Source organism: Lotus japonicus, chromosome 1 (assembly GCF_012489685.1).
Source record: "Lotus japonicus ecotype B-129 chromosome 1, LjGifu_v1.2".
NCBI classification, from domain to species: domain Eukaryota; kingdom Viridiplantae; phylum Streptophyta; class Magnoliopsida; order Fabales; family Fabaceae; genus Lotus; species Lotus japonicus.
The window spans coordinates 73,740,190-73,756,615 of record NC_080041.1 but is presented as its reverse complement, the minus strand read 5'-3'; the positions used below and the strand labels follow the sequence as shown (position 1 = coordinate 73,756,615).

At 34.1% G+C, this 16,426-nt stretch overlaps 3 protein-coding genes across 3 annotated transcripts; 1 reads left to right on the top strand and 2 right to left on the bottom strand.

Moving 5' to 3' along the window:
• Positions 1 to 561: 561 nt before the first annotated feature.
• On the bottom strand, positions 562 to 3,436 carry LOC130748756 (chloroplastic import inner membrane translocase subunit HP30-2). Its single transcript, XM_057602001.1, has 6 exons — positions 3,068 to 3,436; positions 2,863 to 2,978; positions 1,600 to 1,726; positions 1,112 to 1,260; positions 947 to 1,009; positions 562 to 866 (listed from the first exon to the last, which is right to left on the bottom strand). The coding sequence occupies exons 1-6, from the start codon at positions 3,362 to 3,364 to the stop codon at positions 827 to 829; spliced, it is 792 nt and encodes a 263-aa protein (XP_057457984.1). The 5' UTR covers positions 3,365 to 3,436; the 3' UTR covers positions 562 to 826.
• A 6,349-nt stretch (positions 3,437 to 9,785) lies between these two features.
• LOC130748725 (DNA-binding protein BIN4-like) lies at positions 9,786 to 14,282 on the top strand. The gene is made up of 13 exons (XM_057601973.1): positions 9,786 to 9,944; positions 10,054 to 10,140; positions 10,323 to 10,584; positions 11,282 to 11,343; positions 11,550 to 11,829; positions 11,962 to 12,023; positions 12,188 to 12,241; positions 12,531 to 12,648; positions 12,911 to 12,957; positions 13,091 to 13,117; positions 13,348 to 13,423; positions 13,532 to 13,668; positions 13,762 to 14,282. Exons 2-13 carry the CDS (start codon positions 10,093 to 10,095, stop codon positions 13,858 to 13,860), a joined length of 1,272 nt encoding a protein of 423 aa, XP_057457956.1. The 5' UTR covers positions 9,786 to 9,944; positions 10,054 to 10,092; the 3' UTR covers positions 13,861 to 14,282.
• On the bottom strand, positions 14,277 to 16,080 carry LOC130748736 (pathogenesis-related thaumatin-like protein 3.5). Its single transcript, XM_057601983.1, has 3 exons — positions 15,194 to 16,080; positions 14,823 to 15,087; positions 14,277 to 14,713 (listed from the first exon to the last, which is right to left on the bottom strand). Exons 1-3 carry the CDS (start codon positions 15,678 to 15,680, stop codon positions 14,554 to 14,556), a joined length of 912 nt encoding a protein of 303 aa, XP_057457966.1. The 5' UTR covers positions 15,681 to 16,080; the 3' UTR covers positions 14,277 to 14,553.
• Between the last annotated feature and the right edge of the window lie 346 nt (positions 16,081 to 16,426).

Genomic DNA, 16,426 nt, shown 5'->3' with positions numbered 1-16,426 from the left:
AAGATAAATAACATTTTCTGTGAGAACTAAGGTAAATGAAAATAACAGGAAGAATTTTTTTTTGTATAGAACATAACTTGCTGGTAGTGAACAGTAAATTTGGTGGAGCATCTATGCCACAAGTTTTTCAGGAGAATTGTACAACCAACGCTCCTTCTCACGTCTGTAAGTGTTTGGTGTGCTATATTGAAAAGCAAGACATTTTTTATATTACAAATTATCATCATCTATATGGCGCATGCTTGGAATTTGAATTGATTATAAATCCATAATTAACTCTGAAGAGAAGCTTTTGTGAATGACTTCTAGATTCCAGAATTGATTCTTAAGAAAGAGAAGCTTGTGCTATATTGAAAAGCAAGACATTTTTTATATTACAAATTATCATCATCTATATGGCGCATGCTTGGAATTTGAATTGATTATAAATCCATAATTAACTCTGAAGAGAAGCTTTTGTGAATGACTTCTAGATTCCAGAATTGATTCTTAAGAAAGAGAAGCTAGTCCAAACATGTAGGTAGAATCTAACAACTACATGGATGTTAGACAGAATTCATGTAATCACTCAGTGACAATTCCTCCAAAAGGAAGAGAGAACTTTTCTTATTTAAGCTAACAAATTCATGCTTCAGAATTAACTTTCACGCCATTTTTCACAGCAACTAAAATAGCCGAAAAGTTAACTAAATTTTATCTAGTACACTGCAACAATAATAGAGCTGAAAACATAATAAACAAAAATGACAAAACTCATTTGCAACACAAACCCCCTTCTACGCTTTTAGTCACTAAGAGTTCGAAGGCAGCAAGCTGTTCATATCAGTCAACTCCGGCCTCCTCGTTTCTCTTTTGCATCTGGGTCCCTGAAGCCAGATTTCAGCATTTAAGAGGGTATAGGAAGACAGGGAAATAATGCTATATGACAACACAGAGAAACTCCTACCTCTGGATGTGGTCTAGAATTAAAAGCCTGGGTCCAGGAGGAATCTTCACATCTCTGAGAGCACTGAAAAAACATCATAGGGAAAAAAAAAAAAGGACTTCCATTTCAATACTAGGTAAACACATATATGAAGATAAAAAACTGACAACAAATTTAATTTCATACCTGTCCGTTAGTAAAGGTAAAGTGTTGTCCGTTAACAAGCCTTTCTTAAAATGCTTTTCGTAATTCTGAAGGCCAAGGTTGTGCAACATGTGTCTTGTTTTCACATAGTTAGTATCTTCAACAGGTGGTTGAGAAAACTTTTGTCCCAACTGCATGATTAATGAAATAGTTTAATACATGCTAAAAGTTAAATGGGACACCGGACCATAAATCTACATCTACATACACACAAAACAGAGATCTAGGTGCTAAGCACACCTCACCTGGACACAGCCAAAAAGTCATGTACAAAATTTTATACACTAGGTAAATTAAAAGCCTAACAAGGATTAATCCCATAAATTTGTATGTAGATGATATCAATCAACACTCATTTACTGTTTTATGTTGCCAACATGGAAAGCGAGCAGACATTGTTCCTATTGATCAAATGTACAAAATATACAGACACTGCATCAAAGATACATTTGTTTTTCCTTCATGCTCACCTGGAAAAGTCCACCTTGAACAAGTGCAAAGAAAAGCCCAGAGGTGACTGCATTTGCTGCTTGATTTGGTCCGCCCACGCCACTTACCAATGAAAACATGGCGCCAGAGCCAAAAGCTGCTGCCATGCTGCAATAGCAATTTAGTGAGTTCTCAAAATCATAACTGCTTTAAGAAAGTATATTTGGTTGTAATAAGTACATAGCAAACCTGAATACTGAGCATATTATTACACAATAGGAAATGAATAAAAGCTTTTGTTTGGTACGTAATAATAATATTCAGTCATGCATGACCATAATAGTCAAATGTAATGTAGAAGAGAAGATCACACTAAATATACAATATACTCATAGCATCAGACCTTTTCTTCTATCGCTTTTTCACTTCTAAATTTTTTTTGATAAAAAAATAATGTATGAAGAAGGAAATTTTCTTCTTAGTTTCAAGTGATTCAACTAATCCAGCATGACCTGACTACAGGGGTCGGAAGTCATGAATCGGCCAAAGTGTATACACTTCACAACATTGCAGGAAAAGAAAGAAATAGAAGAGCCAATTTAAACCTATTTGAATTGAGTGATTGACACCAATCACAAGTAAGGTAGCTATAAAAGCAGTCATATATAGTGTTTACAGGTAATGTCAACTTCCTTCTATCTATCTTTCAAACAACAAACATTTTTTCCCATTTAAACGAGGAGAATAAACATGAAAACTTTACCTTTTCCTTTAAGCTTTTAATAGTTGTAATCGCTATGAATAATAGTACCATCCCAATAGTACATACAAGCAGAGTTGATATTATCGACAATGGGTTGACCAAAACAAGATTTTATGTAAGGAAAGGTGGCTCACAAATATTTCCAAGTATGACCCCACTTGCAATAGTACATTGTTTACATGCATAAAGAGTATACAATTAAAAATCATTTAAGGTAATGGCAGTTTATAAAACATCCTCCACGACCGAATCACATGGCAGGTTTTTGGCTCTCCGACATGGCCAATATCCCAAAATAATCCAACATCCGCCATCATTATCTGCATTTGTCAAATATGGCAGTTTTTCGCTAACGTGCAATTAACAACATTGGGTAAGGGATTGTAGGGAACAAATATGTTGCTTGAACAATTATAGGAGCTCAGATTTAGAAAAGGTAAAAGCAAAACTGCCAAGCAATAAAAGCAGCAGAATTTCAATAATTTCACTCACAAAACATGTATCACTGTGAATTGAGGCAATGAAATTCATGAAATCAAACCTGGACTGCACATCTTCCTTCCCCCTTATCCTTTTCAAAACACTTGTAATACCAGCATTCACACCAGTCATGACAGCAAAATTACGAGCTTGAACTAAAGGGCCTCCAGCAAGAGCCTTCAACACAATAAACAAACAATCAAAACCCTAAATTGATCAAAAAAATTCAAAACCCTAAAATCAAAATTGGGGAAATAGAGCTCAACCTGAGCTTGATTAAGAGAAGCCATAGCCTGAGGGTTAAGAGAGGCATTAGGTGGCGGAGTAGGAAACGGGGAGGAAGCGTCCCCAGTGAGGGTACCCATGAAGGCGCCGATGGCGGCACCTTGGGCGGCGCTGGTGGTGGTGACGACGGCGGCTTCGACGGCGATGGATTGCTTGGAGAGCCAGAGTTTGAAGCCGGATTCGACTTCCTTGAAGCGAGTTTGAAGCTGCTCTATTGGGTTGAGAAGCTGCTGTGGTAATATCTTCGCCACCATCACCCCTTGCTTCCCAGGTTCCATTTCTACGCCGCAGTGTGGAGTGGATAGTTTCGTTGCTGCTTCTCTTTTTGTTTTTGATAACGTTTCGTTTCGTTTTGTTTTGTTTTTATATACTTGTCAATTTTTTTTTATTTGAGTAGAAAATAAATAAAGGAATTTTCACTTACCTAGTCACCCTATCAAACAAGCCGGCTCTTTCAAACCAAGGAGCGGCGCCCATTTTGTATTTAAGTCCCTAGGTCTTATTCTAAATTTTTGCGCTCATACATTCACTAGTGTGATAACCCGTGCGCTGCACAAAATTTTATGTCAAAATTTTTTAATAAATAAATTAGATTTCATATATATGTAGTTTTTAAATTATAAATAAGTCAATCGTGTATAAGTCAACCGTGTAATAATATATGAAGACAAAAATGGAGTAAATAAATGTAATCGTGTTGTATACATTAAACATTTCTAAAAACTTCATTAAACACTACATTTACAGTACTGGTATGTTGTTTGTTCGACTCATACAGTATACAAAGTTTAAAACCATTTCTTGAGCGTACTCTAGAGAGAGCTACATATAACTGACCATGAGTGAAGACGGGCCTCAGAAGGAAGACCCAACCTGAGATAGTGTTAGTCTTTGACTTTTGTATATGGTCATCGCAAAGCATACTGAAATTGGAAACTGACTTCTTCTAAATTTAATTGGAAATTTAGAATAAGAAGGAACCAAGTTCATTCTTAAAATGTGCAATTTGTCATTAGGATTTGTTCACGTGATAAAAGTTGCACCAATAACACGTTCACCAAGTTCATCCACAGTTAACTGGTTCCATTGCATAAACATTTTGCTTGGTCTATATTTCTCAAAAGCATGATTGGAGTACCAACTTTCAATAATAGATAGTGGTTAGTGATTCCTGAACATTTAGTATCGTTCAAAAATTATGTGGTAAACCACTCACCTCGGATTTTAGAATCCTCATCAGATCGCAAGGCAGAGTCGGAGCTCAGATATTCATGTTCTGGTGCAGCTATCATGCCAACCATGTAAATGTTTACTATTTCAAGCGTCTATGGTGTAGGGGCCAATATTGATCTATCTTGAAAGAATCGCGGGACTTTCATTTGTGTGGAAGGTCACGATATGTATTTTAATCAATTCCATTAATGGGTCAGGACAATTGGGATGAGAAAATCTAACGGGATTTGAACATCATACTCTCCTGCTTCAGAATAAGGATGATCATCATTTCCAATTTTAAGAATCCAATCTGTAAACTCTTTGATTTCTTTTGCTTCATCAGGCGTCTCATTTGCGGTTAGCTGCATGTTCTTAGACAATTTCATAACTTTGCAATGCTTCCACAATGATGAAGAGTTTATAGAATCTTCCACGACTTCCTGTTTGCTTCCTCTAGTTATTACAGGTAGTATTTGTCTAAAATCACCTCCAAGTATTACTACTTTTCCTCCAAAAGGTTTATGTACGTTGTCTTCATTTTTCAACCTTATTAAATCTCAGAGTGTAACGTCTAGAGTTTCGAAACAAAACTCTTTCAACTTTGGAGCTTCATCCCATATAATAAGACTTGTTTCAAGAAGAAGCTTTACTCGTAGACTTCCCTGCTTTATATTACATGTTGAGGTCTTTGTATCATCTAATATAATGCAAAATTTAGAATGAGTTGTTCTGCCTCCAGGCAAGAATAAAGATGCGATGCCACTAGAAGCAACATTAAGCACAATTAGTCATCTAGATCTAAGTGATGCGGATAAAGTGTTCCAAACAAAAGTCTTTCCTGTTTCACCATAGCCATATAAAAAGTAGAAGCCTTCTAAGTTTGACAACACAGATGTGACAACCCTCTCATATAAAGACTTTTGCTCAAGTGTAAGCATATTAAGCAACTCTTCATATTATACCATTAATGCATCTTTGTCATAGTTGTGTTCATCCACAATAAATCTATTGTCAAATTGCACGACTTCATCATATTCTGGAGATGACAAAGATGGGTAATCATTTATTGACCTACCATTTCTTTGGAGCAACTTCTCAATTTTAATGATACATAAATTTTTCAAATCATCATTTGCTATTCGTAGTTCTGCAGCCGAGAAGGAAGATTAACTAAAAAAATTTAATTGTATCGAATATAACTAATGATGTTCACACACTTTGCATAATTATCATGCGCAACGTGATTTCCTAAGCTTTTGAATTTAATGCAAGCAATAATTATATTATTATAGCAACACTTCAAATCTTAATAATATAACTTGAAAACCTACATACCTCGATTATGAAATGTTTTTCTTCTATAGTGTAGAATGCCTTATGATAAGAGAAGTCAGCATGCGTCCCAAACATTATTAGGTTTCAAGATTGAATTTATCATTAACATTCTTACAAAGAGACTTCTTTAATTGCATCTATATATTCGTTGTCATATGTTAGCAATCCCACATGATTGCATGCTTTCTTAAAAGTTTCATATGTTATTTCGTTCACAGTTCTGATACTTCTATATGATGTACAACCCTTTTGCATAGTTAGTAGGATTCTCATGTAATATAATTCTCTGATGCTTGGTGGGATATACTGTTGTTTGCAAATTTTAAAACCTCCCTTTCTTGGTTTCCGGATTCTATCTTCTTTATCATAAACAAATCTACTGGGAAATTCAACATATGTTAGATTTCACATGTCACAGTATTTCTCATTAGTTACAAACCAGGCCATAAGCATTGTGGATTTTGTACCACACTTTTCAAGAACATCTCCAAGTCTTCATCATCATTATAATATACCAAATATTCATTTGGAAGATGAAAATTTAGTTTTTGCACCGACGACCATCGTTTGTGTATGGAGCCAAATGTTCTCCAAGCTGCCTCACACGGAGAAAGATAACGACAATCATAATATTGTTTTATCTCGTCTGCTGGCCCTTTCGCTTGAGCATCATTGTCCTTATTTGAAATGTCAAGCATTGTTCGGTCTGCACTTTTGTTAATATATTTGAACAAATATTTTATAGCATTAGACTTGCTACAATATTTCACATTTATATTAGTCTATATATGAAAGTATTCGCGTGTAAAATGATCACTCCCATGTATTTTTTTACCATGTATTGCAAAAATTAAAGTATCGTGCATAACATACATTCACTATCAAATTTTTTTTTTATATATATATATATATTCTTTTAAGTTTATTTAAAACATGTAATAATACTGAAGTTATATTAAAATATATTAGTTTAAAGCAAAAAATGAAGTATTTTCTATTAATTTAAACATGAAAGAATTTTCATGTAAAATGTTCACTCTCATGTCACTAATAGTGCTAAGAAAACTTTTGCACCATTTTGTCACTAATAGCTGCAATTGCAATAAACTATAAAGTTATGGTACCAAAATAAATAAAATTCATATTAAACTAAATAATTAAGTTTTTTTTTTCCGATGAGGAACTAAATGATTAAGTTATGGTGCCAAAATAAATAGCATTTATATTTTTTTAGTAGGCACTGCTTCATGACTGATGAGAGATAGTTATGAATATATCTTCCACAAAATATTTTAATTTAAAATGTTCATTACTCATACGATATATTTAATTTCCACTATTAGAAAAACGTGTTGCACGCAAACCGCCATGACTTTATGTAAATTAATAATTTAATATTTAATTAAAAAATTAATTTAGAGTGTATTCTTAACTATAATAATCAAAATACTAACATACCCTGATGTGACTCTAGTTATTTTTTGCAACATATGTTCAGTCTTAATTTATTTTTTTTCTAAATTTATTTTGTTGTGAATTTTTTCTTGAAAGGTACTTGTGAAATTGTTAAAACAACAATCCACAAAGTAAATGAAAGTGAAATTTAAATGTTAAAATACTTTTAAAATCAGCTCTTTTTTATAATGATTTTTTTCACTCAGGTGCAATATATTTTTATTTTGTAATTTTTATACCAACTTACATGTAGTTAATTACATGTTTTTATCCCTATGTAAAATATTTTCACTCTTAAGTGTCGTGTTTGGCACAAATACATGCTCAAAGACCAATGATAGTATTGAAATTAATCACAAAAGATAGAAGAAGATCATAACATGTTTTGTTCCCATATTTATCAAGTCAGTTTGAAGAACATCCAACACCAAAAATCTGGTCTACTCTACTCCATTCGGCATTGAAAAATATATAGGTAAGTTAGCAGAGATCCTCTATCTAAAATGAATTTTTCAGAAATTTCTATTTCTGAAACTTAAAAAAATTGTTTATTGTTTAAGTTTAACCAATATCATGGATTTATAAGATTTGTTTTCACAATCCTAAAACCTCAATCATATCCTAAAGAGATGAGTCATATTAAGAAATAAATTTCTCGACTACTCCTCTGTTAAAAACCCTTTTAAACCATCATATGCATGCCTCTCTCAGCAGCACCTATTAAACCCTTTTATTGCCCATTTTGTATTTAAGTCTCTAGGTCTTATTCCAAATTTTTGAACTCATACATTGATGTGTATACAATCAAATTTTGACTAAATTCCCTTAGAGCATCTACATCCATGGTACTCACTAAAATATCTACACTTCATTTTTTACAATTCCCCATAATACCACATCATCTACACCACTTCACTAACTTTTTACTCTAACCCAACAACTCTTAAATGTTTATATAGTGGATCTCATCATCAACATCACATTTGTATAGTTTATTATTTATCTTTATTTTAATTACTAATTATATTAAGTGTAAGTGCTTGTAATAAATACAAGCTCACTTTTCAAGTCTAGTGTAGAGTATATATTTTCACATACTCATCTTTGTCATGTTGAAATTGAATATGTACTCCAATGGTAATAGATACTCATATGAGTATGTATTTAACATTAGATACTACCATTGAAGATGCTCTTAGTAGTCGTAGTACTTTTTGTTTTAATACATGCAGTCTCACTATTGTTCAATGCACTTTTTAAAAACTTTTACATTTGAGATTTATTTACATCCAACATTTTTTTTACAGTGATCTAATGCTACGCAAAAGAATATATGAATGAATACACGTTTGAATACACAGAGGTGTACAATGAATCCACATTCGATCCTCATGTGTTAGAAAAGATTTAGATAATATGTGAGTTGCCTTATTCGTCTTGCCGTAGGTTCCTAATTTTCCTAATGTTTATTAATTTTTATATTTAAATGAAGAATTTAATGTGTGTACACCGTCAGTGTAAACTTTGTTTACACAATCACCTAATTGAATTCCGTCACATCAGCAAATATATTCTTGTTTTAATTTAAAATTTAAGGTGAAAGTTATTATTCGACATACATGGCATGCTGTGATTAATTGTCAGTGTAAAATTGCTTTGCACTGACAGTGCATATCCATTAAACTCTTAAATGAACTATTTCTAAATTTATTTTCATTCGTATTTTCAAAGTTTATTTAAACATTACATATTGTTATAACATGCAAAGTAATTTTTGTTTTCGTTTCTTATTAACTGTTTATTTAGAAGAAAAAAATTGTTATTATATATGTCTTCTTATAATCTAAAAAGAGCATTAATTGATGCTTTTTCAAACAATTTCTCAATGAGAACAATAAATGAGGAAAAATAACATACATTATAAAGAGTAAAATAAGAAAACAAATAATACTTTTTTAAAAAATTAACAAAATTAACTATACTCATTAATATGTGTTTCTTCGACTTGCTTTTGGACTATCAAACTCTCAACTAAAAGTATTTATTTGTTAAATTCTTAAAGAATGTATTTAGGGTTAACTTGAGTTGATACAAATGGTCACAAGTTATAGGTATAACTCTCATTTCTCATAGGTCAAAGGTTTGAATCTCCCTGCGTTGGAGTAAAATCTCAATTGGTAGTCCTTTTTCCTCCGGCAAGATTCTTTCTCAAGGAGATGTCAAGCTCCTAACGTCACCACACCATTGATTGAGTTATTTTTACTAACTTTTCAAATTATATACTTCCTCCGTTCCTATTTATCTGTCCCGGAAGAGAAGGTTCACACAAATTAAGGAAAGCAATTAATTGTGTTGATTTTCATAAAAATATTATTTGTTTTCCTATATCACCCTTTAAATGTATTTTATCTTTCTTCATTTATTGCTTATGTAAGGCATTTCTTGGAAAAACATCAATTAATGCTCTCTTGAAACTCTAAGTGGACAGTTATATAGGAACAAAAAAAATTCTTCAAAGTAGACAGTTAATAAGGAACAGAGGGAGTAGTAGTTATTTATTGGTGTGAGACGACATTTTGTTTTTGTCAATTTTGGCATTGGAAGACTCATCTGAGATTTGGGCTCGAAAATTTGAGACCCATGAAAGTTCCGCAAGCCCAATACAAAGTTCCCGCCCTTGGTTGTTGGTAGTACTAAACTACTACCAGTCTACCACACACGATCCCCCTCTTCTTCCCCATCCCTTTCTCGCTCGTCAAGCTTTGCAGATTTTCTGAGCAATTACCGTTTCCAACAGACACCGATTCCGTTTTTCTTCAATGTTCTATAGCTGATTCTCTATCTCTTTCACAGGTTATGTCTCACAATGTTTACATTCTAATTAAGATTGTGCACACAACATGTTCGATAATTTGCTTCACTGAAATTCAATTTCTCAACTGTGTTTATTTTTTTCTTTCAGGGACTAAATCGTGTTTTCATTCACCACACTTCACTCAGAATGAGCAGTTCAAGGGAAAGCTCCCCAGATTGGTTGCGTTCTTTTCAGGTATCAGGAAACTTTACTCTTTTTAATTCCATTTTTTTTCTTAATTTTTTCTATACACTTCCATAATTATTGCTCGTTTGGCGTATATCATTGGTCCTGATTTTTGTCTTCATTTTTGTTAGTTGGTCCTTACATTACATATTTGCCTTCTAATCGACGAGCATTGTGTTGTTGTTGACTAGGCGCCATCATCGCATTCGCCATTGGTGCTGTCATCTGATTCTGAGTCTTTACATGATGGTAGCTCTTCAAATGAGGATAAGACTGATGGTGAAGGGTCATCTCCAAAGTCGCCCAAACTTCCTAAGGTGAACAAGAACAAGAGTACACCTCTAGCTGCAAGCTCTGCCAGGTCTAGAAAGACATTAAAAGTGGAGACTCTTGAAATAGAAGATCCTACACCACCCAGAAGAAAGAAATTGGATAAGCTAAAGGAGAATGAAGGTACGCGCTTGATATTTGATTTCTGTTTGGAGTTCTCTCAGGGCAACTATGTGGAATAGAAAGATATAGGTTTTACAGTCAACTAGCTAGTATCCTCTGCACAATTTTTTGATACATAAAGTTAAATTAAGGTATGGTTTTTTTTTTTTTACTTTTTAAATTTGAAAATGTTTGAAATTGAAATCTAATTTAATTGATAATTTACAAATGTCTTAGTTTGATAAGTTATTTATAGATACATTTCACAGAGACGTCCTAATAAGTTTCAACATTTTACCACATATAATTAAGAGAAGACAAAAAGGCAAGATGAAAAGATGTGATTGGGTATAAAACCGTTTATATTGTCAGTGTATACTGTATACTAATTAAATTCATTTTTTGTTGATTGGAAAAAATAAGTATTGATTAAAGGAATTAAAGAAAGTAACATTATCCTTTGGTTGAATGACTATTTAAAAAATAATAATTATTTAAAAAGATAATTTATATTGATTTGTGCTTATCAATTTTTTTTATTGATTTGTCTTTTAATTGATATGAAAGCTTAAATATAACTCATGTGACTTCATGAGATTCAAGATTGAAGACTCAAATTTATTATGCATGGTTGATTGACATGAGCATAGGATGTGAAAATAATTCTTCAGCTTGATTTTTCATTTAATTGACATTTGGTCCTTATTATATGATCCAGGGAACAGTGAGGAAAAGAAGATTATGATTGAATCGAACGTTGACAAGCATATAGACCATAAAGTAAGACCCCTGTAATCACCTCTTTAATTGTTAAGTGGTGTTCATATATTTAGGGAGGGGGGGGGGGTATGCCATGTTTGATCCATTAAGATTTTTCTCCCAGTTTGTCTTATTTTGCTTAATGCCTTGGTTTCCTTCTATGAAAAATAAGTGTTTGGCCTGCTACTTTTTTGTAATTACTGATAATATCAACGGATTTTGCCTAGGAATCTATTCATTCAATTTGGAATCTAACATCAGATTCTGAGTCATGCCATGATCATAGCCCAAAAAGAGAAGATCATATTGATCAGGTGGAAACTTCTCAGCAGCAAATATCTCAAATCCTTGGTGAAGGAGAACGTGGGGATGGAATTTCCATTGGGAAAGATGGAAAGTCTCCATCCAAAAAAACTTCAAAAGAAAAGTCTTCGCAAAAACAAATAGATACAGAAGGTTGTACACCAGTAAAAGGGAAGAAAATAAAGGGCAGTGCAAAGGGGAAAGGTACAAAAACAGTTAATTCTGAATATTCAAAAAACAGATACAAGATATCACTCCAATCCCATCTTCATGCATGTGGATTTGAGATAGTTATTCCTTACCATTTTATGCGTGTGACATGTGGAAATGGAACAGATAATGATGGAGATGTGGAAGCTGCGGAGGAAGAAACTTTTGAAAAGCTTGTTGAACCAAATGTAAGAATGAAATGATTAAGGTTATAATAATTGCCTGAATTTTGTCATCAATCCCATGACTCTGAAACATGGATAAATGATAATAACTATGAAAGGCCACATTGACTGTCTATATAGCCTATTAGCCTGGCATATGAGTTGTGCTTGCTGTTTGTACTTTGCAGGTTTCCTCCTCAATGTTGCCTTTGATGCTTTCTGAGAAAGTTCACCGTACAAAGGTTAGGTGATGACTGTATGTGATAGATTTCCCTTTGATATATGTTAAGTTATATAATTATAAGGGCCATATTTAATTACTATAATGGGGATGGAAAATTCAGCAACAGAGGTTTCACTATTAAAAACAAATAAAAATTGAGAGAAGAAAAGTTGCTAGTTTTGTTTTGAGTGAATAGTCATGCAACACATTGTAGCTTTCTTGTAATTGTATTAATTTTTCTCTTCGTAACTTCCTTATCCATGAGAAAGGAAATGAGCACTTGACAAAGAGCTTCTCTGCTTTTGCAGGCACTTATTGAGTGTCAAGGTGACTCCATAGATCTGAGTGGTGATATGGGTGCTGTAGGCCGCATTATTATATCAGATGCCCCGTCTGGGGATAAGGAAATGTGCTTAGACTTGAAAGGTATTTTACATGTTGAGTTTTCAAGAAACAGCTTTTCTTGGGCTTCAGGTTTTAAAAAAAGAAGGGGGAATCCCAGATTCATAATCATAATACCTTAGCTCTTAACTCTTTTTTTTCCAGATATTTTTATTTCTCCTTTAAGTTATATGCTGAGATAATCTTTCCATTATAAGCCTTCCACTTTCTGAGTTACTGATATACTACTTTTGTTTGATAGTGGCAACCTATATCTGATGGTTCATATTTTACTTATCTTTTTCAGGAACAATATACAAAACATCTATAGTTCCTTGCCGGACGTTTTGTGTTGTATGTTATCTGCATTAAGCATCATGACCTTGAAATTTTTTATTAACACAATTGGCTTGTAGCTTGTTACTTTTATGATTAAGATATCATACCTTTCAAATACTGCTTTTATATGAGCTTGTTATTTTTCCAGGTTAGCTTCGGACAGTCAGAGGCAAAGGTATGTTGGCTATCTATTATCTACTTATTTCCTCCCTTCTGCTTTTTATAAAAATTGTTTATATATATGTAATTACTAATTACTACCTTAAAGGTTAGTAAAATGTGTCCTAATTTATCTTTAGTTTTTTTTTTATATTTTATCATTCTTACTTAGTGATTTAATCATCCTCGATGAGGATCTTGAAAAATATGGCTACCATTGATGTTTAACTTGAAGTTTCTTCTCAGATAGAGGGCATCATGAATGACTTCATACAGCTGAAGCCACAGTCTAATGTTTATGAAGCTGAAACTATGGTTGAAGGTTATTTGCATCAACCAACAATTATCTAGGATTTTTATTTCTGGTAGTGTTGCCTTTATGTTAATCCTAATTTCCTTTCCTGATATTCTATTATTTTCATTTGAGAAGGGACATTGGATGGTTTCTTCTTTGATTCGGATGAGGAAGCTGGCAAGATGCAAAAAGCTGCTCACCAAACTGATGAAAATGAGCATGCGGAGGAACAGACAAATGGTAAATCCAAAGGGAAGGCTGACAAAACATCAGTAAGTTTCCAGACAGTTGCTTTTGATTTTATATTTAACCTTAATAAAATGAACATGCTGGTGGATACATAGTTGCTGAAAATCTGGATGCAGGGTGCTGTAAAGAAAAGAGGTAGAAGTACGGGAGTAAAATCACAACCGAAGGTAGTAAAGAAGAAAGCTCCGGCCAAGAGGGCAAAGACCAAGAAATGAGTCAAAGGAACTCACTTTTTTGCTGTATATGCCATGAACCAAATTAGTCATCCCTGAATTAAAAGCACAGATGCTGAATCACTTTGCCCCTGAAAGTAGTGATGATAGTAGAACAGCTGCAGTTAAGAGTTCTTACCAAACCCTCAGCAGAAGAATTGAAAGCTAATGGTCCAGTGAATGAGTTATTATCAATTCATTCTTATTATGTTCTTTTATTTTAGGCCTGTTTAGACGATACATATAGTAGTTTCTTTTCCAGTGAATATTATGTTATCTTCTCTTTGATTTATCTGCGTTAGCAGGCTATTATTATCCAAAAGGGTCGGTTTGCAGAATATGTCGTATAGAATATTTGAGACAATGAAATTGAGGGTTTGTATATTTCTGTTTACATTGGAAATGGCTATCTGATTCATTCCAAACCAATATTTTTCTAGAATTACAAGTTCTCTCTAGAGGCTAAAGGGGTCTTAAATGATGACCGGTCTGAGTGATGTTTAGCCGATACTCTTAATCACCTCGTTACTGGAGGTTTTGGAAGAGTATTTTCTGAATTATGTTTCAAGAAGGTTCTTCAAGTGTAATCTTCTCGCTGTTCATAATGTCCATCTCATCGGTTGCTTTTGTTTTTTCCTTCCCCTCCTCCTCAAAAGCACTTTTGGAATATTCTTCAGACACTATTATTATTGTATTTCATTGGCCTTGTCTTACCAATAAAGTAAGAACTGAAACCAAGAGAAAGATTGGTACTCGAAAAGGTAAGAGAATATTTGATGAGGAAGGTACATGCTGACGTGTCTGATGGGGCTGTCTAATTGGTGGAGGAGGAGATGCAGGGCTTGGTTTTTGTGTCCTGTGTTGTCATGTAAAATGTTAGTTTTCGATTAGGTTTTTATTGAAAGTAAGCATAAGTAATGAATTGAAAGAGAAGGGAAATTGATCTAAATTGTTGGAGATTGTACCCATTTGTGTTGGGACAGAAAACAATGTCATATTCATTAGCTTTGCAAGTGAAAGTGCTGGTGCCATCATCAAATGCATAGCTATAAGCACTTGGACAAGCCCTCTTGAAAATGGTGGAGTAATAAGAAGGCTGGCATGTCTGTGGGTTTGCAAATTCTCCACTGCAGCAGTACTTATCCAACTTCAATGCCTCACAAGCACTCCTACACCCGATTACACTCTGGTTTCCATCGCCTCCCACTACTTGAAGTTCTTTAGGGCAACCTGTACCATTGCATTTTTTTTCATGGTATAAGGTAATATACTCGGGTCATTTTCCCATGTCACATTTATATACCTAATTGCTTTTGTACTTTGAATAAACTCTCACCTCTGTTGATATCTGTCATACAACCTGTTGCATTACAGGCACCACTATATGCACCTCGTGGTAGAGCAACTAATGGCAAATTGTAGCCATCTACCATGCTTACATCATAGAAGTCTTGTCCACCGCCTGCACCGAGTGTTATCTCAAACAGTGAGGTAGGAGGAGCAGCACCACTTCCTTCACACTCCAGCCTTCCTCCACAGTCACCTGTTTGGCATTTGCCAACTCCTGTTGCATCAAATTTGCAGCCAGTCCTTGCCCATATCCGTCCTGACCACCCCGGAACAGTGGTGAGTTTGACGCTTTGGCCGGAGTCCAACCGGAATCCGGTCGTTGAAAGTCGAGGGCTTACAGATCCGGCGAGGGTACCGGGCCATATAGTATAGGGGCAGTTGTTGAATATGGTGAATGTGGAAGAAAAAGAGCAAGAGAAGAAACTAAACAGAATAAGGGAACAAAGGAGCTTCCAGGATGCCTTAGTTGGCATTTTCAAGGATTATATTTGATACTGTAGGCTGCTATCCTAGAGGGAAACAGAGGGATTGATTGCTAAAGGAATGGCCAATGGCAACAAGATTTGTAATTTATAAGGATATTGAAGGAGGAGGGAGTTGTGTGCTGTTTAGTTATTTATTGCTTTCATGAAATTCTCAGCCGCAGGACCAGCTTTATGGGTTTAGTATTTCTTTTATTGTGGATGGCCTCATAAGGAAGCAGTTCTTTGCTTTTGCAGTTACATGTAACAAACCTGGATCGCTATGTGACCTTCTGACCTGAGATATAGTCAGTTTCTTCAAAGAATCATTTAGGGAACTCTCACATTGTGTATCATGTAGGAAGCTACATGTAGGGGCGGGAATAGGCTGGGCCTAGTTAGGCTTTGCGTAAATAGGCATAGCCTGTTTAAAAATCTTAAGGCTTGAGCCTGGCCTGTAGCCTATCAAAAGCTTTTTTTCGAGCCTAGCCTGGCCTTCCCGAAAGTCTGGCTTGGCCTGGTAGACTATTTAAAAGCCTGTTTCACAAATAGATTTTTACATTTGCTAACAAACTTATATGTAAAGAAGCTATCAAACTTATAAGCTACGAATTAAATTATACTAAAACAATTTTTCAACAATAATACTTAAATATTTTAAGCTACTAGGTAGATATGAAACTAGACGAGATTATGTTAATTTCTTAGAGTCGGAGAGTCAATTTAAAACACACTTTATATTAAGGTATTTAAATACG